This window comes from Podarcis vaucheri (assembly GCF_965113315.1).
Source record: "Podarcis vaucheri genome assembly, chromosome: 17".
NCBI lineage: Eukaryota > Metazoa > Chordata > Lepidosauria > Squamata > Lacertidae > Podarcis > Podarcis vaucheri.
Window position 1 is genome coordinate 8,461,961 of NC_138755.1, and position 26,602 is coordinate 8,488,562.

Genomic DNA, 26,602 nt, shown 5'->3' on the forward strand with positions numbered 1-26,602 from the left:
AAAACTATCGAAATTACAAATTATTCCTGCTGAAAGCCTGTAGCTTTTTATACCAAAAAATGTGTTTTGTTCCACTTCTTTTGTCCCATAGCTCAAGAGCGTCCCTCTAGGCAACGATAATGCAGTAACACTGGAGGGACATTGCAGAACATCCCACAAAGTGAAATGGTAGGTGAATGGTTCAGGGTCAATCTACCACTAATCCACTGCATCAATGGCATGCTGTGGATGATACCTGCTAAAAACAACAGTCTGAAGGAGCGCTCAATTCTGTACTCAGCTGTGAAGCAAACAAGGGTCAACTTGGGCCAGTTACCATCGCTGAGGATGGCCTACCTCACAGAGTTGTTGTGAGGAGAAATTGGGGAAGAAGGGGAGTTCTATGCATGCTAGCTTATGCTTCTCGAAGGAAACACGTTATAGGAATTCGAAGGTCTTAAATAAAATAAATGTTAAGAAATGTACAAAGCAAACACATACATAAGTATATAAACCATGTGTCTGAAATAGTGCAGGAGAACAATCCTGAAGCCATTTTGACTCTCCCAAATTGGCCTCAAATATTTCTCTGCAAGGAGGAAGGAAATGGGAAAAGCTTTCTTTGGACTGTAGGGGCTTACACCTCCCTGTAAATACAGTCTGGCAAGTATCTGTTAAGCTGAGCACACTATCAATATGCGTAAGAGATTCAGGAACTAAGTATTTACCATCTCAAAGGAATGGCCAGGCTACCCAGAAAAGGAAATCAAATAAGGTGTTATCAGGTATCCTGGCAGACAGGAGAGAAGCAACACACTCAAATTTCTGCTGGGGACCACCTCTTTCTGTGACATATGTATGATGTTTTGGGGGGTGGTCTTGAGCTACAGGGTAGGCAATTTCAAAAGTCTATATAAGAACTTGCACACCAATGTTCTGGGCTCCTCTCCTCCTTCCCTGCGTGGGGGGAGTGGGGGACCCTGTTGCAAAAATTTAATAAAGATCAGGCTTACTAGCTGCTTTGCTTCTCAATTTTCTCTGGTTGGCCATTTTCTCCTACCGATAGAGAACCTACTTAAGGACTCTATACGGGCTCTTAAAGGGACCCTGGACCATTAGATCCAGTCGTGGCCGACTCTGGGGTTGCGGCGCTCATCTCGCTTTATTGGCCGAGGGAGACGGTGTTTGTCTGCAGACAGATTCCGGGTCATGTGGCTAGCATGACTAAGCCACTTCTGGTGAAACAGAGCAGCGCACCGAAATGCCGTTTACTTTCCCGCCATAGTGGTACCTATTTATCTACTTGCACTTTGACGTGCTTTCAAACTGCTAGGTTGGCAGGAATACGGGCTCTTAGATACCCCATAAGCAATATTTTTCTTCTAACACACAGGATGCAAATGTAACAAAGTAAGTGAAAGTGTGTTTCAGGGAAAGTAGCCAAGTCACAAGGAGTCTAAAGGGTATTTGTAGCAACCTCTTTACAAAACTGGTTTTCGTAAGCCTCCCCGAGAACCTTGTGGCCTCAAGAATGGAGTGTGCATGCCATAAATAAATAAAAGAACAAGTGAGCAAATAAGTTTTCATTCCAGGCTGCAGCAGAGGTTGGGCTAGAAGCAGCTGGAGGTGCTTTCATACCATCATGGTTGCGGTCCAGGCTGTGAAACATCAGCAGCAGTTTGCGTTCGCGCTCCTGGAGGTAGCGGGCAAATTCCTCGAAATTAAGCTCCCCGTCATGGTCTGTATCACCCTCTCGTAGGATATCCTGCAGGCAGGGGATGTAAAAGTGGGTTTTAGAAGGCGAGCACTGAGTTGCAGTCTTAACAATGCAGTCCAAAGAAAGGGAGAAGCACTGTTTTAGAACATCTGCGAAGCCGCTGCATGAGGAAGGTATTCTACTAGGTGGTTGTTCGTCGGATTACAGAACTCAGCCCACTTCTTGCACCATAGATGATTAACTTTACCTGCGGATGTTGGAGCCGAGACAATACATAGCTGACAAGAGACGTAGGTGGGGAGGATTGTATTTAAGGAGTGCATGTATTTATTTTCATTGCAATAATTTGCACAAGTACTTGAGATAAAGGGTGCGGATGCCAGAGCACACACCATTAGGAATTAGTGCGTCTACATTGATTAGGTGGCCATGAAAATACCACAAATATATTTTGTGCAGTTTGGTACAATGGCATGTAACTTTGACAGAGCACTCGTGTCCAAGTGCTTCGTATATTATTATAATCCCTGCAACAAACCAGGAAGGTAGGTTTATCATCCCCCACATTGCAGATCGGGGGTGGGGCAGGGCGAGGCTGAAAAGGGAAATGACCTGCTTATTGCCACAAATAGCAGAGGTGAGATCTGAACTGTACTTCCAGACTTGTGGCTTTCCCCCTTTGGCACTTTGCCACACTGGCTTTCGTGAGGTCGGTTCAAAAGAGTGCAAGTGAGAGTCTGTAAAATATAAACAGAAAATGCCTCTGAGAAGGCTTCTTCCTGGCATGCCAGTTTTCTAAGTGGAAGGAATTGCTTCTGTGTGGAAGAGCACCCCATCACCAGTGGGCTGGAAGTGGTTTGGCATTCCTAAATATGGTGGGCAGGAAGAGGGGGAGAAGGAAGTCGTTTGGGATCAGAGACCTTGCTGGAAAGTCTCTATGGAAAGCAGGGGAGGGCATATTTGGTGGCAACATCACCCATTAGTCCATGGGTAGGCAACTTAATCGCCTTCTACCAGGAAATCCAGCCCACAGACAGTCCAGGAATCAGCGTGTTTTTACATGAGTAGAATGTGTGCTTTTATTTAAAATGCATCTCTGGGTTATTTGTGGGGCATAGGAATTCGTTCTCCCCCCCCAATATAGTCCAGCCCCCCACAAGGTCTGTGGGACGGTGGACCGGCCCCTGCTGAAAAAGTTTGCTGACCCCTGCGATTAATTTGTTCCCCCTTACACTCTGTCTCACATATTTTCACCGATCACTCTCACTTGATATATGTTTGTCTATGAGCCAAGAGGGTTAGATTAGAAGAAACATGAGCCCGAAAATCATTTAACTGGACAAGGCCAAACAAACTTGTTGCATGTTTTCTCTCTCCCCCACCCTCTCACACAGCCATGCTGTCCTCTGCTTGGCCCTTTAGCAGGCTCTGTCCTTCTTTTATTCTCGTTCTGAAGAGGGCAGGCAACATGATAAAATTCCCTTGTTTTAATTTAAGCAGCTCATAATGCGGGAAGATGTTCCGAATTCTTACTGAAGCCCTATTCAGACAACACATCAGTGGATTCAATGGCACAGGCGTGCGTGGGATCACGCCATGTGCCTCTTTTACAAGGCTGTTCTAAGCTTCAAAAGAATGCATGGGCGGCGGAGGGCTAATGGGAGTTAAGAGTCCAAGAATATATGGAGGGCTGCAGGTTCTCTGGTCCTGAGCAAAGGTATGAATTGAAAATGCTGCAAAAGGTTTTGAAGGTTGTGGACCAACATAATACCTCATTTTATCTCCTCTGATACAACAGAGACAGGGTAACGTTCAATAAAATGCTCTTTGAACTAGGCGGGCATCTCTTGCGCAATGCATCTTATGCAATAAACACAGGAGAGAAACTATATTTACGTTCAGGACTTCCAGGAAAGCTTCAGCACTGGCTTGCTGGAGTCTAAACCAGAACAGTTAAGAACAGTTAATGAGAATCTAGAAAAAGAGCACCACCAGGGACCAGTTTCTATCTCCAGATACCATCACATGAAACTGTATCTTCACAGCAAATGTCACATTATTAAGAACTGTGCCTTTTCCTTGATGTTTGAAGCTGGTGATGTTTTTTGCCTGCCTTGCCAGCTTCTTTGATCCTATTTTTCTTGTGGCAGTTCTTAACATTCTGAATGCCCAAACTTTCAACTCCTTCTGCAGACTTTCTCTTATTGTTCTCTGCTGCTACAGTGGTACCTCGGGTTAAGAACTTAATTCGTTCTGGAGGTCTGTTCTTAACCTGAAACTGTTCTTAACCCGAGGTACCACTCTAGCTAATGGGGCCTCCCGCTGCCACCACCACACGATTTCTGTTCTCATCCTGAAGCAAAGTTCTATTTCTGGGTAAGCAGAGTCTGTAACCTGAAGCATATGTAACCTGAAGCGTCTGTAACCCGAGGTACCACTGTACTTCACAAAGCAACCTCTTTTCCTCGTTTACATCCCATGCCTTGTGCTTCCAGGCATCCTTCCTCCCCTTCAACACCAGCTGAGTGATCATGCAAATAACCAAAGCTCCAGGTGGCAGCAAACTAAACATTTGCCAGGGAACCTAGTCCAGCAGTGGGTCCATCACCCCAAGGGCACTGCCATTCTCATTCCACAGAAAAGCTCCCAGGGCAGCTTAGAACAATGTGAGATTTCTCTATACGCTCCTTCTCTTTCAGATTAAAGTCTCTTCCTGCCCACCCCCAAATCCTGAATCTGGCACTGAATCAGGCATTATGCTTTCTTGTTACAAAAATATGGCCTAATAATCTGTAGACGAGATCTGGCACAGACATAATTTGATACATGAAGAAACCTGGCCTGCGATTAGTAAACTTCATAAAACTGGACTTGCATAAGAAACACTCATTTTGCTCAGGTGACCAGTTTTCCATAGGGGGAGCCAAGGAATGAAGTTTGCAGGAGGGGGCAGGGATACATCTGCCCCCCCCCAGAGCACAAGGACAGGTATTTCTACAAGCCCACGTCATGTCCCTTACTGTGCTCCATTTTGTGAATTGAGAATAGAAGCCAGGATTCTTAACTCCAAATGCTTTCTGCCATTCGTAGCAGAGTGGGTGTTTCAGTACGTTCATATGACCAGCCAGGGCAGAACTGGGAGCCAGGCAGGGCGAAGGAATGTAAACACAGCAGTATGAAAATAGCCCTGCACCACGTGCTTTGAACAAATTTGTAGAAGCATTTAAGGGCTCAAGAGCAGAGCTTTTCAGGCTAGGTATCCTAGTTCCACCCATCCTTCCATTCCAGGTTGTTGTTGTTTTTAACCACATGCTCTCCTTTCTACAAAACTGATCGGGTAGCACAGAATTCCACATCCATTCACCCAAGGCCTGGGATTTCATAGCCTGGGATTTCATAGCCTCGGACGAAACAAGATGCAATATAAAGGTCTTAGCATCAGGACTGGTGCCCCTGTGATGAATCCAGCTTCAGCATAGCAGCTAACACTGGTGGCTGTCAAAGAATAACATCCTCTCCATTCATTTCATTCTCCTGCAGGGTAGATAGCGAGTCACCATGGATGCTACTGCCTGATGAAGGTTATGCAGAGGCAGGATGAACAGTGGGTTGATGCTGCTTCTCCAATAATAATAATAATAATAATAATAATAATAATAATAATAATAATAATTTATTATTTATACCCCACCCATCTGGCTGGGTTTCCCCAGCCACCCTGGGCGGCTTCCAACAAAACACTAAAATACAATAACCTATTAACATTAAAAGCTTCCCTGAACAGGGCTGCCTTCAGATGTCTTCTAAAAGTTTGGCAGTTATTGTTCTCTTTGACATCTGGTGGGAGGGCGTTCCACAGGGCGGGTGCCACTACCGAGAAGGTCCTCTGCCTGGTTCCCTGTAACTTGGCTTCTCGCAGTGAGGGAACCGCCAGAAGACCCTTGGCGCTGGACCTCAGTGTCTGGGCAGAACGATGGAGGTGGAGACGCTCCTTCAGGCAGTTTAGGGCTTTAAATTAAGGTCAGCACCAACACTTTGACTTGTGCTTGGAAATGTACTGGGAGCCAGTGTAGGTCTTTCAAGACCGGTGTTATATGGTCTCGGCGGCCACTCCCAGTCACGCATTCTGGATTATTTGTAGTTTCTGGGTCACCTTCAAAGGTAGCCCCACATAGAGCGCATTGCTCAATCCCCAGTCGTGAAGGTATTCAACTTTCCTCGCAGTGCCAAGTCCTGGGTGTGAAGAAGGGGCCTGAGTTGCCAACCATTTCCCTAAGTCAAGTTGTCATTTGCCTCCTGTCTACATATGCAAAATGAGTACTTAAAGGGCCTACTTGGGGAATAGGAGGAGAAAGAACCAAGAGCAGCGGCGTAGCATGAGTTGTCAGCACCCGGGGCAAGGCAAGTAATTTGCGCCCCCTAACCCGGGGCAAGGCAAGTAATTTGCGCCCCCTAACCTCTAACCTGCCGATCTGAGGCGAGTTGCCGCTGGCGCTGCCACCCAAATGACGCTGCTTGCCCGGAGGAGGAGGGGGGCAGAGAGGCGAGGAAAATGCAACATGGCCCAGCAGCAGCAGCAGCAGTGGCGGAGGCGGGGCTGTGAGGAGGGGCTGCCTGGCGCGTCCTCCGCGGCCCTGACGCACGGGGACCGCGGCGAGCGCTGAGAGCCGCTGCCTGCCGGACGCCTTCAGCCCGGACGCGCGCACAGCTCGTCGGTTCCGCGAGACATGCGGCTCCGCTACAGCCTGCGCCCGAGGATCTTCGGCGACTCCGGAGGCAGCGAGTGCGCCCCCCCAGATGTTGCGGCCGGCCCCCCTTTCACCCCCCACGCTACGCCACTGACCAAGAGCCCCCTCCCACAGGTGGGGAAAGGGCCTTGAAGAAGCTGGACTGCCTTTGCTGCTTCCTTTCCCTCCTAACACCAGGGGATCCAGTTCCCTCTGCAGCACCAGGGTCCCAAGGCTGCCCTGCTGATTCTTTGTGAGCAAAACTGAGTGCAGTGAATAGACTAGCATTAGTTCCGTTTTAGAGCTACGGTGCTTATTTTGTACAGTGGTACCTTGGTTTGCATATGTCTTGGTTTACATATGTTTTGGATTACAACCCCCCCTTTTGGGGGGGATTATAAACAATTTTTTTTGAGATGCCCCATTGGTGAAAGCGTGTCTTGGGTTACAACCTGTTTTAGTTTACAAACGGACCTCTGGAACGGATTGTGGTTGTAAACCAAGGTACCACTGTATTCAGTTTGGATCTTCTGCCTGCTTTCCCTCTACCTTTAGCCCTAATAAAGTTCCTTCATTTCCCTCTACATTTTAATCCTAATAAAGTTCCTAAATTTGATTGGTGAAGTATGTAACCTCAGGGTTTTAGATAATGATGATGATGATGATGATGATGATGATGATGATGATAATAATAATAATAATAATAATAATAATAATAATAATTTATTTATACCCTGCCCATCTGGCTGGGTTTCTCCAGACACTCTGGGCAGCTCCCAACAGAATATTAATAATCATAATCATAATAAAGTATCAAACATTAAAAACTTCCCTAAACAGGGCTGCCTTCAGATGTCTTCTAAAATCCCTGGATGCCTAGACACCTGCCATTCAGGCTCCTGGGAGGTTAGGATTAGAGTTGTAAGTGACTGGCACACTCTTCTGAGGTCTGATAGAGACTTAGAGAGGGTGCAGTCTTCTGTTACACTCTGAGGAAACCACAAAGGTGCAGGTTGAACTGAGGAGTGCTGGGGCCCTGGCTCAGAACCTTTTTAAGAGTGATTGTTTAGGGGTGTGTGGGGTGTTAGGGGAGGGGTAGTCCCTTCGGTGGGGGCACGTCATGCTCCTTCTGGGGTAGTTTATCCATCTTTGGCTCCGTCAGATTGAGCAGACAAGAGCAATAGGGGGTCCAATGCTCAAGAAGACGGTTTCTGCATGTGCCACAGGAGCATCCACTGCCTTGCAGGATATCTTCAGAAGAAGAAAAGGCTAGGGTGGCGCCTTGTACGCCTCCTTCTGGCAACTGCACCCTAGCTGGTGCCAAACATATTGCTCTGCTTTCCTCTGGACCACATCAGTGAGGCCAAGAGGGGCAAACTGTCTTCTGGGCAGCCCAGGACCTCCGTACACACTGCCCAGGCTTGCACCCCGAGGTGATCACTTTGGTGCTGTTAACACAGTGATTTGGCTTCATCCCTGAAGGCACACTCCATTGTCCCTTGAGACAGACGGATGCCAGCCACAACAACTTGTTCAGTGCATCCTAGGTCCCTTCCCCTCTGGGGCTGCAGGAGTAAGTGGGAGGGTGGTGGCCACAACTTCTGGAGAGTAATATCCACTGGCAGCACTGCAGGGCTGTTGTGTTGCAGTTGGGCAGTGAAGGTGGGAAAAGCTCTCTTGGGCATCCTTCCTTCATCACACTGGGTGCAAAGTGTGGCATCACTGAGGGAAGTGAGGACTGGGGCCTCTTGGAGGAGAATGAGACCAAGTGAATGAGCCTCATAGGTGATCTTGCAGAGAGAAACCCAGAAGACGACTTCAGGCCAAGCATGCTTTGGTCCTGCGGGTTGAGAACTTTGCACCAAAAAGTTGCCAAAAGTTTGCTCAAAAAGGCAGTATTGTACGAACCTGTCTCATCTGTGCAATGCAACTTTCCACCTCCCCAAAGCTGCTTCAGAGGGTTGGGGGAATCCCTTGAACAGATTTAGCGGTGGTATGGAGGAGAAGAGGGGAAGCTCTGTTGCTCCAGCGTAAATCCTTGAGCTGATGGAACTACAGTGGAACCTTGTTTCCCGAACTTCAATCGTTTGACTCCCAAAACGGTTCAGGGACCAAGGCACAGCTTCCAATTGGCTGCAGGAAGCTCCTACAGTGAATCGGAAGCTGCGCCACACATTTGGCTTCTGAAAAAGGTTTGTAAACTGGAACAATTACTTCCGGGTTTGCAGCATCCGGGAGCCGATTTGTTCAGCATCTAAGCTGTTTGGGAACCAAGGTTCCACTGTACAGCCATACCTCTGGTTGTGAACGTGGTCCGTGCAGGAGGCACGTTCGCAACCCGCAGCATTCGCAGCCTGAAGCGCCATATCTGTGCAAGCGCATGCTGCGATTTGGTGCTTCTGTGCACGCTTGTGACGTCATTTTGTGCTTCTGCGCATGCGCAAGTGCCGAAATCCGGAAGTAACCCGTTCCAGTACTTCCGAGTTCGGTGTGGTCCGCAACCCGAAAACATGCAACCAGCAGCGTTCGTAACCGGAGGTATGACTGTACTTATTTAGTGCTACATTGAAAACAACCCTATTGAAACCAGTAAGGCTTAGTTTCTATGTATTCTTCCCTCTATTTTGCAACTGTGTGACTGCTTGTACTTTGCTTGTCATTTTAAGCAGAGCCAGTTTACAGGAAATGGTTACTGCATTCTGTGACTTGGTGCCAAAGGCGTAAAAAAATCCCCGGGTGCACCGACCCCAATCCCCCAATCCCCCACACTCACAGCTCAGAACGTGCTGCTACGGGGAAAAACTGTAGCAAGTGTGGTATTAGCCCAAAAGGAGTTCTGCTGCGAGGAAGTATGAGGGGCAGGGAATGAGGGAAGAACACACTTTTCTAGATTCAGTGGCTGCTGGAATCCAGGTCTCGGGGAAGTCAGCCACAGAGGGTGCTTTCAAGAAGCAAGTGAGGGATCACTCCCTTCACCCAACCCCTAATGAGCTTAATCCCTGACTGACCCATCTTCTATGTACGTCATGGCCCTGATGGAGGACACCCCCCCCCATTGCAAGAGGAGCTGGAGGGCCCCCAAGGCAAATGCTAAGGAGCAGCAGGCCATGCCAGTGGACAATGAGACAGAGCAGAGGGGCCTGGGACCTTCAGAGATCACGACACAAAAGAGTTCCTGCGCAGAATGAGAGGTTGTGGCTGAGAAGCCTCCAAGTCAAAGAGATAAAAGATACACATGCCAGAGCACCCACCAGAGGAACAAGGACTCTGGAATAAGAGTTGTTCATGAGTAGACCAACTCCTCAGTCAGTCTGGATGGCTTGCAGCTGTGCTCCAGGGTGGGTCTTTGAAAGCTTAAGGCAATGATGGCCAAACCTGGCCCTCCAGCTGTTTTGGGACTACAACTCCCATCATTCCTAGCTAACAGGACCAGTGGTCAGGGATGATGGGAACTGTAGTCCCAAAACAGCTGGAGGGCCAAGTTTTGCCATCACTGCCTTAAGGGTAAAAGACCTTAGTTCCTTACAGCAGCTCCCTGAGCAGAGTTCCTTTACAGCCTGGCCTCTTGTGTTGTCCTGGTGTTTTGACCCTGGACTCCTGTTGGGCCTTAGTTTTTGAACTATCTGTGAGTGGACTTGGAACTGCTGGATTCAGTTTTACCTGAAGCAGAACAATGCAGTGGATTGTTTTGTGGGTTAGCTCTGCTCCGTGTTCCACTGCCTGCATTTGGAGCTCTGAGAATTAATTTCAGAATGCAATTGTCCACGTGACATCTGCAGCAGATTCCAGCTTGCATAGAGGTTGGATTGCTGCAACACGTTCCAATTGGGGCTGCCTCTGATGATGGTTCAGAAACTTCAGCAAAACAAAACTATTTCGAGTCGGCAAATAAAATGGGGAAGTTACTTGCCTGGCAGCTAAGAAAAAGAAAGAAACAAAATGTGATAAATAAAATAATATTGGAGGATAATATCATAGAAGACCCAGAGGAAATAGAAAACAGGTTTACCCAATTTTTTGAAAAGTTATATGAAAAAGGAAGGGAAAACAGTGACGAGATTAAAAACTATCTGGAGCAAAATGAAAGGAAATATATTTCAGAAGAGGATAGAATACAACTGAATAAGGAGATCACAGTAAATGAGGTTAAGGAGGCCATTAGCAGAATGAAGATCGGGAAAGCCCCAGGGCTGGACGGTCTTTCCGCAAAATACTATAAAACATTAGAAGAACACCTAGCCCCGGTCTTAAAAGACGTGATCAATAACATCTTTCAGGGGGGGAAGATCCCGGCTTCGTGGAAGGAGGCTTATATAACTTTGATTCCAAAAACAGAGAAAGAAAAAACAGATATAAAAAACTACAGGCCAATCTCTTTGCTTAATAATGACTACAAGATCTTTGCCGACATTATGGCTGGCAGACTTAAGAAGCTTTTAATGAAATATATTCATAAAGATCAAGTGGGCTTCCTCCCAAACAGGCACCAAAAAGAAAATGTCCGCCACGTACTAAATATTATTGAATACCTAGATATGAGAATAGACGTCCCTGCAGCATTAATCTTTATAGATGCTGAAAAGGCTTTCGACAACGTCTCTTGGGAGTTCTTAATACAGTGCTTGGGTAAGGCAGGTATTGAAGGTCCTTATATGAAAGGTATCAGGGCAATATACTCAGAACAACAGGCTAGGTTGATTATAAATGACAATCTCACGAAACCGTTTAAGATCAAGAAGGGCACAAGGCAGGGTTGTCCACTGTCCCCCCTGCTATTTATAATGGTTTTAGAAGTAATTGCAAATAGAATAAGGGAGGCAGTGAATGTGAGGGGGATAAAAATTGGGAAGAAAGAATTTAAGCTAAAGGCCTATGCTGACGACCTGGTTCTGTCTGTGGAGAACCCACTGGATAGTGCAAGTAGAGTAGTGGAACTCCTGGAGGATTTTGGCAGGCTGTCCGGCTTCAGATTAAACAGAAAGAAAACAAAAATCCTAACAAAGAATATGACTGAACAGGAGAAAATTCAATTGGAGGAAAAGATTGGCATTAAAATTGTGAATAAAGTAAAATATCTGGGAATCTGGCTCTCACCTAAAAATATAAACCTGGCTGAGGATAATTATAATAAGGTGTGGCAGGATATCAAAAAAGACCTAGATACCTGGCATAGATTAAAACTCTCATGGACAGGGAGGATGTCGGCTATCAAGATGTGCATCCTCCCGAGATTGTTATTCCTCTTTCAAAGTATCCCGATAATTAAAGGCACCTCCCTCCTTAAGAACTGGCAAAAAACCCTGACTAAGTTTATTTGGCAGGGGAAGAGGGCCAGAGTAAAGTTGAAATATCTAACAGACTCAAGAGAAAGGTGCGGATTCGCAGTCCCGAATATTAGGCTGTACTATGAAGCAGCCTGTATTTGCTGGATAAAGGAGTGGGTCACCCTCAGAAATACAGACCTCTTAGATCTGGAGGGTTTTAATATTGGATTCGGGTGGCATGTCTACCTATGGCAAGAGAAAGGGGAGGCCCACAGAGGATTCTCTAATCATATAATTAGAGGCCCATTATTGGAAGTGTGGAGGAGGTATAAAAAACTGATTGAGAAAGGTATCCCCTGGTGGCTCTCCCCAACCAATATCATTAAAATAAAAAAAATAAATATGACGGACGAAAGATGCACGTATGAGGATCTTTTGGAAAAGACAGAAACAGGATGGAGGGTGAAGCCTTATGAGGAATTGAAAGATAAAATAAAAGAATGGCTCCTCTATCATCAGATTAACGCTTTATGGGGTGAGCACAAGAAATTGGGTATGAATGGGAAAAAATCGAGGTTTCAGGTTGAAATTATAGAAAGTAATGATAAACTCCTCTCAAAAATGTATAAACAACTATTGGAATGGGATACCGAGGAAGATCAGGTAAAGGGGGCTATGGTAAAATGGGAGAAAGACCTCGGCCATAACATAGATTATAATAAATGGCGAACACTCTGGACGAAAGGTATAAAATTTACAGCTTGTGTAACCCTGCGGGAAAATTTAGAGAAAATGGTGTACCGCTGGTACCTGACCCCAGCAAAGCTGGGAAAAATGTATAAATCTGTTGATAACACCTGCTGGAGATGTAGAGACAAGGTTGGGACCTTTTTTCATATATGGTGGACCTGTGATGTAATAAAAGAATTCTGGAAGCAAATTCATGACGAAATGAAAAAAATTCTGAAGTATAACCTCCCCAAAACTCCAGAGTTGTTTCTCTTAGGGCTGATTGGTAAAGAAATAAAGAAAATAGACCAAACTTTTTTCCAATATGCCCTGGCTGCGGCGAGGATCCAAATAGCACAAAAATGGAAAACCTCTGATTTACCTACGGTGGGAGAGTGGCAATTGAAGTTATATCAATATATTGAACTAGCGAGATTAACACAAAAAATAAGACAAAATAACGCAAGCAAGTATAAAGACGAATGGAATAAGTTTTTAACTTATTTTGAAAATGCCCAGGGAATAAATAATTTATCAGTAGACGATAGTTAGAATCATCGATGTATAATTGTTTTATTAGTGCTGCAGAAGTAATATAAGATCTGGTAACTCCAAGACCGAGTTGAACGGAAGCTCTGTTATTTGTAATTTTGTTTTTTGTCTTTTGTCTCTTTTCTTTGTTTCTTGTTTTTCTTTTTTGTGTTATTCTGTTATTCTTTGACTTCTTGACGGATTTTTTGGTATGAATATATTTGTAATGTAAATTATGTATTTTTAACTAATAAAATTCTATTAAAAAAAAAAAAAGAAACTTCAGCTGGTGGATGCTTCGCCTGGGCTGGCTCTTCCTCCCTTCCGCATTGGGGCGGAGAGCGAGCGGGAGGCGGAGCCGGGGAGGCTGTGCGTTGCTGCCACCACTGGCCTCCAGGAGGGGACCAACAAGGAGGAGAACATTGGGTGCCAAAGAAGAATGTTTTCATAGAAGCCATCATAAAAATCCTGGGCAACTTCGGAAATGTATAGGAGAATGAGCGTTTTGCTGATTGAAGCTTTTTATGGAGGTTCACATAGGCAGCTAGTGGATCTCCTACAAGAAGATAGGACACAGAAGACTGTATCCTATTTACTCTCCCTGCAAAGAAATGGCATTGGAGAGCAAGGACTGCAGCGCTCTACCTCATGCAAGCTGTGCCAGCCAGCATGGACTACAGATAATTCCCACAACTAAGGGATAAGAACGGTTCCAATAGATTGACAGCATTTGGTGGGGTTGGTTTTTTCAGAACCAGCCAGAGGGCCTTCTCGGTAGTGGCACCCACCCTGTGGAATGCCCTCCCACCAGATGTCAAAGAGAAAAACATCTACCAGACTTTTAGAAGACATCTGAAGGCAGCCCTGTTTAGGGAAGCTTTTAATGTTTAATAGGTTATTGTATTTTAATATTCTGTTGGAAGCCACTCAGAGTGGCTGGGGAAACCCAGCCAGATGGGCAGGGTATAAATCAATAATAATAATAATAATAATAATAATAATAATTATTATTATTATTATTATTACTGCTACTACTACTATCTTTGCTGGTCTTGGGAGACAAATAATGGGAGTGTGGGAAAGGAGGCTGGCTTGGGATAATAAAAGTTCAGAGTCAAGCAGCAGCTAAAGGATCTATCAGCTGAACAAACTTGATCTTTGTGCCACTACAGCCAACACAATCTGGATTGAGACCAGACTTTTCTTTGCAGCTTCCTCTCTGATGTCCCCCTAAACAAGGTGCTCGCTGCTTTCATCTTAGGAAGAGCAGCAAAGCTGCTGGGTGTGTGTGTGTGTTGTGGTTTCTCTATCCTTCAGCTATGGACAAAAACGAATCTGGAGACTGCAATTGGATCTCTCCTTCTCTCCTCAGTTCCCATGAAGGTACCATATCCTGTTTATGATGCTGAAACTGGATCAGTTCCTTATGTATACACAGTGCAGGGGTGGGGGTGGGATAACGTGCAGGCAGGTGAAATGTGGTGTGTGGACATGTAGAATGGGAAGGCTAGAGTCACCTTTGAGTCCACTTTGCCATTTAGTGGTCATACCAGGACATGAGCCACCACTTAGAATCACAGAATTGTAGAGTTGGAAGGGACCTCAAGGCTCATCTAGTCCAGCCCGCTGCAAACCAGGAATCTGAGCTAAAGCATCCATGGCAGATGGCCACCCAACCACCAAGGAAGGAGAGCTTCCCTTTTCCCTTTAAGAAGGAGCCGGTATTCCAGAGCTCCCAGGTCATTTCCTCATCTGTCACCAGGGACCTCCGTGACAGCAAAAAGGCCACCACAGACAGGTTAAAAATAACTGGGAGGGAGCCATGAGCAACCCTCTATTTATAACTGCCTGTGTTTATTTGGCTGTTTCAATCCCCAAGTCCGGCCCATTTGGCTTCCTGCCTTGGGCACTTTCACATTTCTGGTTACGTATGTGTAGGGACACCTTCATCACACACAGATACACACTCCAAAGGGTGGGTTTTTTTCCTAGCAGGTATAAGAAGATCCTTTGCCACAAACCTTTCGGAGATCACGCATTTCCCCCACCTGCTGAGAAATCAGCTTTGGTTTGTGTGGAACAGGCACAGGCAAACTCAGCCCTCCAGATGTTTCGAGACTACAATTCCCATCATCCCTGACCACTGGTCCTGTTAGCTAGGGATGATGGGAACTGTAGTCCCAAAACATCTGGAGGGCCAAGTTTGCCTATGCCTGGTGTGGAAGGTCTTCTTCACATAGAAAGAGCTGATAAAGGGCTCAGAAAGCTGCGGGTCAGAACCAGCAAGCCATGCTCTCTAACTGGCCTTTCTTCCAGTCCCAGAGGTGTGGGAGGAATCTATAGGTAGAGCTGATAATTTAGAGATGCCCTTTTGTATTAAGAAAGAGGCTCAGAGGCTGTTGCACAATTCCTAAGAATGAAGTTGTGTCACATGATTCCTCACATCTGTGGACCCAGAATCTTTACTGTGGTGGTGGTGGGGAATGACATGCAGCAAAGTTTATGCATATTTACCAGGGATGGCTGAAGAGACCATATTTTTCCGTGTATAAGACTAGGTTTTTCCCCTAAAAAATAATGTCAAAAATTAGGGGGCGTCTTATACTTGGGGCCATCCCCCCATTTTCTTAAATCTGAGCCCCCCAAAATAGGGGGCGTCTTATACATGGAGGCGTCTTATAGATGGAAAAATACAGTATTTTGTTGCCTGACGCAGAAGAGCAAATACAATACCTGCCGTGCCCCCCATCAGGGTGCACAGTGCTCAAGACTAGCAAAGTTATTTCTGGCATTAAAGGCAGCTAATCCCACAAACACATCTTCACTGGTAGTAAAAATACAACAATAACAAACAAAAATAGATTTTCTGCCCTTTAACCTCATCCTGCCTAATGGCGAGGCCCATCCACAATTGCCTTATCATAAATAAATCCTACTGAGCATAGTGTGCCTCACTTTCAAGTAAAGACACATACAGGGTTTCAGTCTCCATCATTTCATGACTGCTTTCCATATTTCAGGGGGAGCCCTGACACAGGTTCTCAAAGCTCAGTGTTCCTAAGTTTGGCTCAGTTCAAACCCTGCTTTGGCATGGTTTCTGGTTCAAACTTTATGAGGAATTGGGAGCTCGATGTTTGAAGAGGAGAGGCAACTTTCATACCGTTTGCATGGATAACATTTCTTCCCAACTGCGTATGCTGAAGGTTTCGCCATCAAATGATGCTGAGTCCAAATACTCAAGTAGGCTTTAAAGCACCAATGGGTGTGTGGCAAATGAAGGTGATGGACTACATGGAATTGGCAGAAATGACTGGCAGAATCCGTGACCAGGGAGAAGAGTCGGTGGAAGAGGATTGGAAGAAATTTAAAGACTACTTGCAGAAATACTGTAAAATTAATGAATGTTAAAATGATGTTGGAATGGAAAATAAGTGGTATTGGCAAAAAGACTATTAAGAATATGCAAATATGGATTGACAATGGTTGAAAATACATAGTTATAATAGGTTAAGATACTGAGTAAAGATAAATGATAGAGGGTAAGGATTTGCTGAAAGGAATTTTAAATGGGAATACAAAAGGGGAGGTGTGAGGAAGTCAGGAATCAAGTAAATGAACTATAAGATATGAAATACTGATTTTTCTTCTTTTTAAAACTGATTTTTACTTTTTTGTGTTTTGTTTTTGGTATTTTTGTACCCTTCTTTTTTCTTTTTTCTACTATGGCTATTCTTTGTTTTTATCTTTTATGTTTCAATTTTGTAAACTTTTATTGTCTTTAAAATTCTAATAAATATTTAAAAAAAAATAAAGCACCAATGGGTGTGAACCCATCCGTGACTCTGCAGTTTCCTGTCTGCAGACTTCCTGTGCACAGGGGCGGAGGAAGGGGGGTATGGTGGGGGCGGGCCACCCCGGGTGTCACCACTGAATGTGGTGACAAAACGCCAGGCGGCACTCACTGTGGGGTCTGCAGCGCACCCGACCCATGCGTCTCTCCTGGGAGTGATGTGGTGGCTTGTGCGCCCGCGGGCTCCACGCTGCCCCAAATGGTCTGCCCGCTGCCTCCCCTTCAGCTGTAGGGCAGCTGAGTGGGAGGAGGCAGGCAAAGCCTATGAAGGCCCCGCAGAACGTCCTGCCCCAGCTCGCCCCACTCCACGGTGGCTGGCCCTGCCCCCGTCCCCAGGCACAGGGCACGTGCGCTGCCCCAGGGGCCAGATCGGCTTGCTCTGCTGCTGCCTGTGCATAATTCATTTGTAAGATTTGTGAGATAGCATATCCACATACTGTATTTTTAGCTCCATAAGATGCACCTGACCATAAGACACACCTAGTTTTTAGAGGGGGAATGCAAGGAAAAAAATTTCTTTAAAGGGAGTGCTGAGCAGAGCCTGTATGCATCTCAGGCTGTGCTCAGCGCTCCCTTTCACGAGACGCGTGGAGCGTGTGTGAGGCGCTTGCAGGCTTTTCCCCGAGGAGGGAGAAGGGCAGCCCTTCTCCCTCCTCAGGGAAAAGCCCCCAAGAGCCACACACACACTCTGCACGGCTCTTTAAAGGGAGCGCGACTCTTGGGGGCTTTTCAGGGAGGTGGGGGAAGGGACTGAGGGGTTAAGCCAGAAGCTAGAACAGCAAGAGAGAGTGCTGCACAGCGATCCCTCTTGCTGTTCTGGCTCCTGGGATAGCTGCGCAGCCTGCATTTGCTCCATAAGACGCACACACATTTCCCCTTACTGTTTTAGGAGGGGGAAAGTGTGTCTTATAGAGCGAAAAATACGGTAATTCAGAGTCTAAGGCAGATGTGGAGAGTCTAAGGCATCTCTAGATGTTGCTGATCTCTCACCATCCCTGGCCATTGGTCATGCTTTCTGGGGCTGATGGGAATTGTAGTTCAGTGACATCTGGAAGGCCAAAGGTTCCTCACACCTAATCTAAGGAAGGATATGTTCCTTAGTAAGCAGAAGGGGGAGCAGAACTGACAAGCTCCACCAACATTACACTGGCAAAAGTTATTCTTAGACGGGGCTGTGCAACAATTCTAAAACAGTAAGTAGGCCAGCAACCTCAGTGCATTCCTCCATATATGAGCATGCCTAGTCTTTGTGTGCATTTCTGTGAAGCACTTTCAGAAGGGACAACTGAACCTCTTTTCCAGCCAGAGTGAAAGAAACAGATTGGTTCCCCCCCCCCCCCATTAAGCAGTGGTTGAACCACATGGCTTACAAGGGCCCTTCCAGCTGTATGATCACGGCATCCCAGGGCATGACAAGATCCTGAGGCAGCTGGTCGAAAATATGCGAAGGAAATCTGCTAATGAGCACACCTGGTTTGCACAATACCCCAGCATTTGATTCCAACGGCTTCAACAATGCATCCAGGAGCATTAAGGAAGAGGGATGCAAACCGAAAAGTAAATTCCAGACTGCACACACCATGACACTTCCCCAAGACAAACATCATTGTACAAAGGATCCTGGGGCACATATTATGGAGTGCAGCTGCGTGGAGTTTTGACCTGTCTTGCACTCCATTTCTGCAGCCATTTGAATGCATGCTGAGGATAAACACTATTAACATTCCTTCCTCTTTGTAATAGCTCACATTTCACAACATTGTCAGAGAAATGGGTTATTGGCTAGTGCTGAAAATGGCATAACTTTAATAAAGCTTGAGTACAGCTCTCCTATCCCATTGGGTCTCTCTCTCTCTCCTTCCTTCCTTCCTTCTCATTAAGGATTGAGAAACTGAGATGCAGAAAACTGGAAGAATCTCTTGGGTTACAATCTTCTATTCACTTACCGGGGAGTAATCTCCATTGAACTCAATGGGACTTACTTCTGGGTAGGTGGGTATAGTATTGCACTGACTGTCAGGCTATATTCCTAAATGCACATATTTCTGAATACATCCACTTTGCACTGTCAGTTAAGGTGGCAGAATTAAAAAGCGGTATCTGTACTTCCAGCTGCCTCTTCCTCCTTAAGCCCAGAATTCACCAAGCTGCCTGTTCAAAGGATGAAAATAAATTTTGGAAAATTTGCCTACATTTCTAATGTTAGATTTTGACCTTGAGATGTCACCTCAACATTTTATGAGTTGTGTATTTTTACTTCAAATGGGATGATTTGCTGAGACCTAGATGCTGGTGAGATCAATGCACTGGGTTATACCATCTCCTTGAATTTCTTTTTAGGCTGCTAGTTTCCTTGGCAACATGCTCCAGCTTTTGTTTTAAAATACCGAATTCAAAATAAAGAATATGAGCTACCAAACAGAAGTTTGGCTTCAAGCCAGTTGGTTGTGGAATTCCACTGTGTTGCCAGCTACCTAGCTCTCGTTTGAGAAGATAATTGTTAAAACAACAACAAATGCTTATCCCTTACATCAAGAATAGAGAATCTCTGCCCCTCCAGTTGTTGCTTGCCTCGAGCTCCCATCAGCCTCAGCCATCATAGTCAATGGTCAAGGAGAATGGGAATTGTAATCCTTGAACTTGCTGGACTCCAACTCCCATAATCCCTGACCACTGACTTTGCTGGCAGAGGGCGGTGGCAGTCCAACAACATCTGGAGGGTTTCAGGTTCCTCACACCACTGGAATTTGAGAGCCCAAAGTCCACCACTGCTGTTCCTTTTCACCAGTGTCTTCCTTCCAATGAAAATGAAATGAAAAAAGCAATAGATGTTCCCCATCCTTGGTCAATGGGATCATTTTTTATCACCCAAGTATTTGTTAATTCTATCAAGTTTCCCCATAGCATTTCTCTATGAAACACACACACACCATTTTCTGTGCCTTCACATCAGAGCCAGCTCATGCACACATTGAGAATTCGTTGAGTGAACAAGCCACGGTAGGTTAACTTCCAAGCCACATGTGTCCATTGAACTCCATGTGAACTCAGTCCTTTTTTAACAGAGCTCTTCAGAAGAAGAAGAAGAGTTTGGATTTGATATCCCACTTTATCACTACCTGAAGGAGTCTCAAAGTGGCTAACATTCTCCTTTCCCTTCTTCCCCCACAACAAACACTCTGTGAGGTGAGTGGAGCTGTGAGACTTCAGAGAAGTGTGACTAGCCCAAGGTCACCCAGCAGCTGCATGTGGAGGAGCGGAGACGCGAACCTGGTTCCCCAGATTACGAGACTACCGCTCTTAACCACTACACCACACTGGCTCTTCAGGTGAGGTGAATACCCTCAAACATTCTTTTCATTATCTGACAACTCAGCAAGTGAAGTCAGTGGATGTGCTTACTGGTCAGCAATGAAAATATTGAGCAGCAACAGGCTCAGCACCGTTCTCCTGCAAAGTACCCCAGATATCTCTTCCCAAGGCAAGGATACCTTCATTACGGCGCTTTACACCAGGGATGGGGAACCTGTGGCCCTCCAGATATTGCTGGACTCTCAACTCCCATCAGCCTCTGCCAGCAGAGTCAGTAGTCAGGGATTATGGGACTTGGAGTCCAGTAAGTTCAGGGGGACCACAGGCTTGGCATCCCTACTTTAAACCTCTGCTCCTTTTCACCAGACTATTCCAAGCAGCAGAGCTAAATAAAGCAATAGATCCACAGGCAGACACTTAAAGAATAACCACACAAGTCGTCCTCTGTTCTCTGGGTGAAGGTACAGAGATTGCCAATGATGCATTAGCTAGCTGCTGCAAAATAACATCTGGAAAAGTACAGAAGACAGACAGCAAACAACAAAAATACTTTCCTTTCACAGGAATAAATACGTTAATATGCATATCTTAAGGGCACTAGGGCAAATGGTTGAGATAGTCATTGTTTTCTCCCAATGCTCCCAGAATTATAATTATATATTGCCCCAGGACTACCATTAACCATTAACCTGAATTCAACCTTGCTTAAAATAAAAAAATTCCTTCCAGTAGCACCTTAAAGACCAACTAAGTTAGTTCTTGGTATGAGCTTTTGTGTGCATGCACACTTCTTCAGTGTGCATGCACACGAAAGCTCATACCAAGAACTAACTTAGTTGGTCTTTAAGGTGCTACTGGAAGGAATTTTTTTATTTTGACTATGGCAGACCAACATGGCTACCTATCTGTAACTCAACCTTGCTTGTTGGTCAATGGAAATAACAGCTCATCAGGCAGTGGGTTTGGGTAGGCATATGGATTCATGGCACTGTTTGCTATACACTAGCCCACAGGTGGCTAGCCTGAGATCCTCCAGTTGTTGAATTCCCATCATCCCTGACCTTTGGTCATGCTTGGCTGCAAAGCTGCAGCTATGGGGAGCGGGGCTAGCCAGGTATTTTGCTCCCAGTGAAGCCTACAGAGGGGTGCCATTGAGGCTCCCAGCTTGTGTGTGTGTGTGCGCGCGTGCGCGTGCCAAACTGGGTTTTGACCAGGGTGAAATAAAGCCTAGTTTCACCTCTGCTTGGCTGGAGCCACTGGGAGTCCAGCGACGTCAAAGGTTAGCCCCCTCTGCAGTACCATTGCATTGCCATTTGACTCCACCGTTTATTATTTTTCTCCCTACAACCATATACATATTCACAAACCTATCGCTCTTAACCACTACACCACACTGGCTCTTCAGGTGAGGTGAATACCCTCAAACATTCTTTTCATTATCTGACAACTCAGCAAGTGAAGTCAGTGGATGTGCTTACTGGTCAGCAATGAAAATACTGAGCAGCAACAGGCTCAGCACCGTTCTCCTGCAAAGTACCCCAGATATCTCTTCCCAAGGCAAGGATACCTTCATTACCTTTGTAAAGGTAAAGGTAAAGGGACCCCTGACCATTAGGTCCAGTTGTGACCGACTCTGGGGTTGCGGCGCTCATCTCGCTTTATTGGCCGAGGGAGCCGGCGTACAGCTTCCGGGTCATGTGGCCAGCATGACTAAGCCGCTTCTGGCGAACCAGAACAGCGCACGGAAACGCCGTTTACCTTCCCGCCAGAGCGGTACCTATTTATCTACTTGCACTTTGAGGTGCTTTCGAACTGCTAGGTTGGCAGGAGCAGGGACCGAGCAACGGGAGCTCACCCCGTCGCGGGGATTCGAACCGCCGATCTTCTGATCAGCAAGTCCTAGGCTCTGTGGTTTAACCCACAGCGCCACCCACGTCCCTGACAACACTTTGTACATAAGTGTATAAAAAATAAAAATCCACAAAAGCTTGTGCCACAACCAGAGCCAGATTTAGGGTGGTGCGGGCAGTTCTCCCGCACAGGACGCCAAGCTGAGGGGGTGCAAAATTGAGAAGACCCATTTGGGGGCCCCAAATTTTGGCCTTGCTCAGGGCGCCATACTACCAAAGATTACCAAAGCCCACCCCTACCATAGCAATACTGTTCATCTTTAAAAGTGCCACAGACTTACTGCTGCTTTTGCTGCAAAGGACTTAACACAGCTACTCCCACTGCACAAAACTGGCAATTACTTAGAAGCATGTCCAAAAGCTGTATCAGCTGTCCTGGAAAGCCCAGCTCCTAATCCTCCTGAGTGCAGGGCACACTGCGGTTACCCTGCGTATACATTCTGCACATGTTCAAAGGAATTTTTATTAGCATATTCCGCTTGTTGATCCCTGGCATTCAGTGTAGTTTCCATGACCCAAATTAAATCCTGCCTGGATATGTGTGTGCGCGCCCGTCCCTTTGCACTTCTCAGGGTGCAAAGAGAAGGCTTTTTGTACCTTTAATGCTTTGTACAATTTGGGGACAGGTGTGTGGCACCTGTCAGGGTGAGAAGCTGCGGCAGGTGAAATTCCCCACCTCCTAACAGATCCCTGGAAAAAACACAGGCGCCCTGCCCTCCTTCCTAGACCTGGCTGGAAGGCATGCGCCCACTTCTACGCTGTCACCTCTTTTTGCCACTGCGAAGCGGGAGAAATTATTTTGTCACCGTTCTGACAACCGGGCGTGGGGGGGGGGGAGGCGGGGGCAGAGGGCTTTTATAGTGCCGGAGTAGGAGCAGGGCTGACTCATAAGGAAAGCTTCAGTGCAATGCCGGAGTCGTGCGCGTAGAGGGGGCGGAATCCGTCCCGTTCGCCGGTTGTGCAAGATGCAGGAGGCCCCTTCCCCAGCCGCCGGGCGTGCGGAGCGCCCAAAGCAATCCCCCGTCCCCGCCAGCAGACGGCTCCCTTCTGGCCTCGGGAGCGCGGAGAAGAGGAGATGCAAGAGAGGAAGGGGCTCCTTCGACTTCGGGGAGTCGCCGCTTGCATCCGGCTTCAGCGGCGCCGGCGAACATCCCCCTCCTCGATCCGTGCGCTTCCAGGGTCCAGCGGGAGACCCTCGGGGCCACCCACTTTGCAGGGGGGTCTTTGGAGGGGGGCGGGCACCGCGTGCCACCCAGACACCTGCGATCCACAGAGAGGTGCCCTGCGCCCCGAGGGTCTTCCGCCCTGCGCAGTGGCGTAGCGTGCGTTGTCAGCACCCGGGGCAAGGCAAGTAATTTGCGCCCCCTAACCCTAACCCCCAGATGTTGCGCCCGGTGCGGCGGCCCCCCCTGCACACACCCCACGCTACGCCACTGGCCCTGCGCCCCGAGGGTCTCCCGCCCTGCGCCCCCCTCCTCCGTTTCCCCGGGCCGCCCCGGGCGCCTCCCCCGCGCTGGCCACCCACCTGCTCGGCGTGGGAGCCGGCGTTCATGCCCATCCGGGCCAGGCCCTGGCGGAGCTCGTGGACGTCCACGCGCCCGTCCTTGTTGGTGTCCAGCTGCTCGAAGAGGCTGGCCCAGCGCTGGTGTCGCTCGGGGTCCCGGGCGCTTTCGGCGGGGGGCGCCTGGCGGGGCGCCGCTCTCTCCCGGGGCCCCAGCATCCTGGGTCTCACCGGAGCCCCGGCGGCAACAGGCGGGTCTTGCTGGCTGCGGAGGAGCCCGACGGGCCGGGGGCCACCATCGCGCCGCTGCCCGGCCTCCAGCAGCCTCGCTTCGCAAACGGAGACGCCTCCGCCGCCGCCCGCCCGCGCAAGGGCATTTAACCGACGGCTGCTTGGCGTCGCCTCCCTCGGCCGTTTCCTCCTCTCGCCCCTCCCCGCTTAGCGGGAGAAAACGGGAGGGAGCCGCGCTGCACGGGCGCCGAAGGGTTAATGCGCCTCCGGGGGCGGGGAAGGAAGGAAGGAAGGAGGGGGAGGGAGGGGGCCGGCCGCGTCAGGAGGGCTTAGGCGCTCCGCAAGCCAGCGCTCGGCAAATGCGCAGGATCCGAGCCGCGCTGCGGCGCTGCCTTCTCCCGCAGCGGCCATTCCGTCGCCGGGTCTTGGCTGCGCCTGCCCGAAGAAGCCGCCCGGCCTCGTTCCCTGCAAGGAGACTTTCCCTGCTGCAACAAGTCTTTTTATTATCATTTTTTAAATTTATATTTTTCAGGTTTGTACATTTCGCGGATTTCACAATCATTTTGACATTTCCAAACTTGACTTCTTTCTGCAGTTCCTCAAATTTGTTTTTGATATCTTCTGCATATCCAAATGAACTTAATTTGCTCATTTATTCATCTTCTTTAAATATATACTCTTATGAAACTGCAGGTTATTATTACAATAATCCTGCCAAGGTTCCTATCTGCTTACAATTTATCTGTAAATATTCAACCAACCATTTCCATTCTTTTATAAAAAGTTTGTTATCTTGATTTCTTATACTTCCAGTAAGTTTCACCATTTCTGCATATTCCATAAGTTTTTGTATCCATTCTTCTTTTGCTGGGACTTCTGCTTCTTTCCATTTTTGGGCTAGTAATATTTTTGCTGCTGTAGTAGCATACATGAATAAATTTCTATACATTTGAGGTAGTTCTGTCCCTATAATTACCAAAAGAAAAGCTTCTGGTTTTTGTTTTTACAAACTTTATTTTAAACATCCTTTTCACTTCATTATGTATCATTTCCCAGTAAGCCTTAACCTTACTACATTCCCTGCAACAAGTATGCAGGCAGTGACTTAGAAGGCAGCTCCCACGGGGCTTCCTCCCCTCCAGGGTCCTGGGTAAGTGTGCGCGGAACTGCAGACAGGGCTGCAGATCAGGAGCTCAGAGAAACCTAAGACGAGCCCTCCTGGATCAGGCCCAAGACCCCACGTCATCCAGCATTGTGTTCTCACTGTGGCCAGCTAGATGTCCGTTGCAAGCCTGTGAATGGGATGTGAGGGCTCTCGCTTGCGGCTTCCAGCAAACTGCAGGTAAAGCACAACTATGACGACTCACCGACTTGTTGAGTTGGAAGGGTTAGGCCAACCCCCTGCAATGACTCGTAGCTCTCAATTGCCTTATCCTGCACAGCTTTGCCGATTCACTTTTTAAAGGGTTGGCAGCCCTCAATACCCTGGCAGTTCACATGCCATTTCTGCCGTGATCTCACAATGTGGTTTCAGGGGAGCCGCTACTTAAATTTCAACTCTCCACTAGAGCATGTGAAACTGACCTCTACACAGAGTCTGACCACTGGCCCATCTAGTCCACTCTACTGTCCAGCAGTGGCTTAGCAAGATTTCAGAGAAGGATGTGTTCCATCTGCTATCCATGGTTTGGGGAACTGGACATTAGGTAGGTTCCCATTACAATCCCATCCCCCAACCCCAGCCCTACTTGAGACCTGAGAGGATCAAAGCCAGTTGAGATGTCAATAGTGGGAAAGGTGGACCAATGGGTTTTTAAAAATATTATTATTATTATTATTATTATTATTATTATTATTATTATTATTATTGAATTTATATACCGCCCTATACCCGGAGGTCTCAGGGCAGTTCACAGAACAAAATCAAGATATAAAACCACAACATATATAGAGTTAAAGCTCGGGTTACAGACGCTTCAGGTTGCGTTTTTTCAGGTTACGGACACTCTGAAACCTGGAAATACTGGAACGGGTTACTTCTGGGTTTCAGAGGTTGCGCATGCGCAGAAGTGCTAAATTGCGCTTTGCGCATGCGCAGAAGTGCCAAATTGCATCCTGCACAGATTACGTTCACAACCCGAGCGTGCACTGTAATCAAAATGAAAACAACAACCCAATAACCCACCCACCCAGGTTGAAACAGGATAAGGTTGCTGCCTCGGATCAAAGTTGCCCATGGATGTTTAAATAGGCTGGTGCCAGCTAGCAAGGGGAACTTCGGAAGTTCTGTGTTGGACCTGCCACCAAGCTAAAGGGCCCCTTTCCCCTGAACCCCTTTAAGCTCTCCTCTTTGGTGGCACTGTCACAACTGCTAGTGAGAAAGGCACCTTGTCTCATCTCCTTCTTCCTACTAAAAAGACTTGAGCGTTCTTGGCAGAGCAGAAGGAAGGAGGGTGGGTGGGTGGAGTGGTATCTGGAGACTGGATCCAACCCCGCAGCCCATGAAAGGCTAGTTCCTGCAAGCTCTGCCCACCGACTGACGCTAAAGATAATCTCTTCCCATGAATTAGCAGTACGCAGGTTTTCGTTTTTTCCTCCTTTTCTACCCCCTGCCTGTTGCTGTCGTTGGAAGTGTCGTAAGCATGGCCAGGTTTAATTCCTGCTTTCGTACATGCCCTGCCTCCAAATCCTTCAGCCTTGAATGCCTTTGTTTGTTCCTTCCACCGCTCTGGTGGGGCAATTTGTCTGGCTGGAGAGGAGGGGAGGTTGGGTGGAGAGAACGGAATGATGGATGTTTCCATCTTCCCTACCATCTTGCTGTGCATGCGGAAAAGGAATGTGAACCAGGGCA

General features: G+C 47.3%; 1 protein-coding gene across 1 annotated transcript in view; it reads right to left on the minus strand.

Moving 5' to 3' along the window:
- The window catches only part of LOC309522266 (mitochondrial adenyl nucleotide antiporter SLC25A23-like), a 53,176-nt gene extending 29,210 nt beyond the window's left edge, over positions 1-23,966 (minus strand). The window contains exons 1-2 of the mRNA XM_082205489.1: positions 23,545-23,966; positions 1,618-1,744 (exon numbers count right to left, since the gene is read on the minus strand). Of these exons, the coding sequence (XP_082061615.1) occupies positions 1,618-1,744; positions 23,545-23,739 (322 nt within the window). The 5' untranslated portion in view covers positions 23,740-23,966. The remainder of the gene's footprint in view (positions 1-1,617; positions 1,745-23,544) is intronic.
- Positions 23,967-26,602: the final 2,636 nt, after the last annotated feature.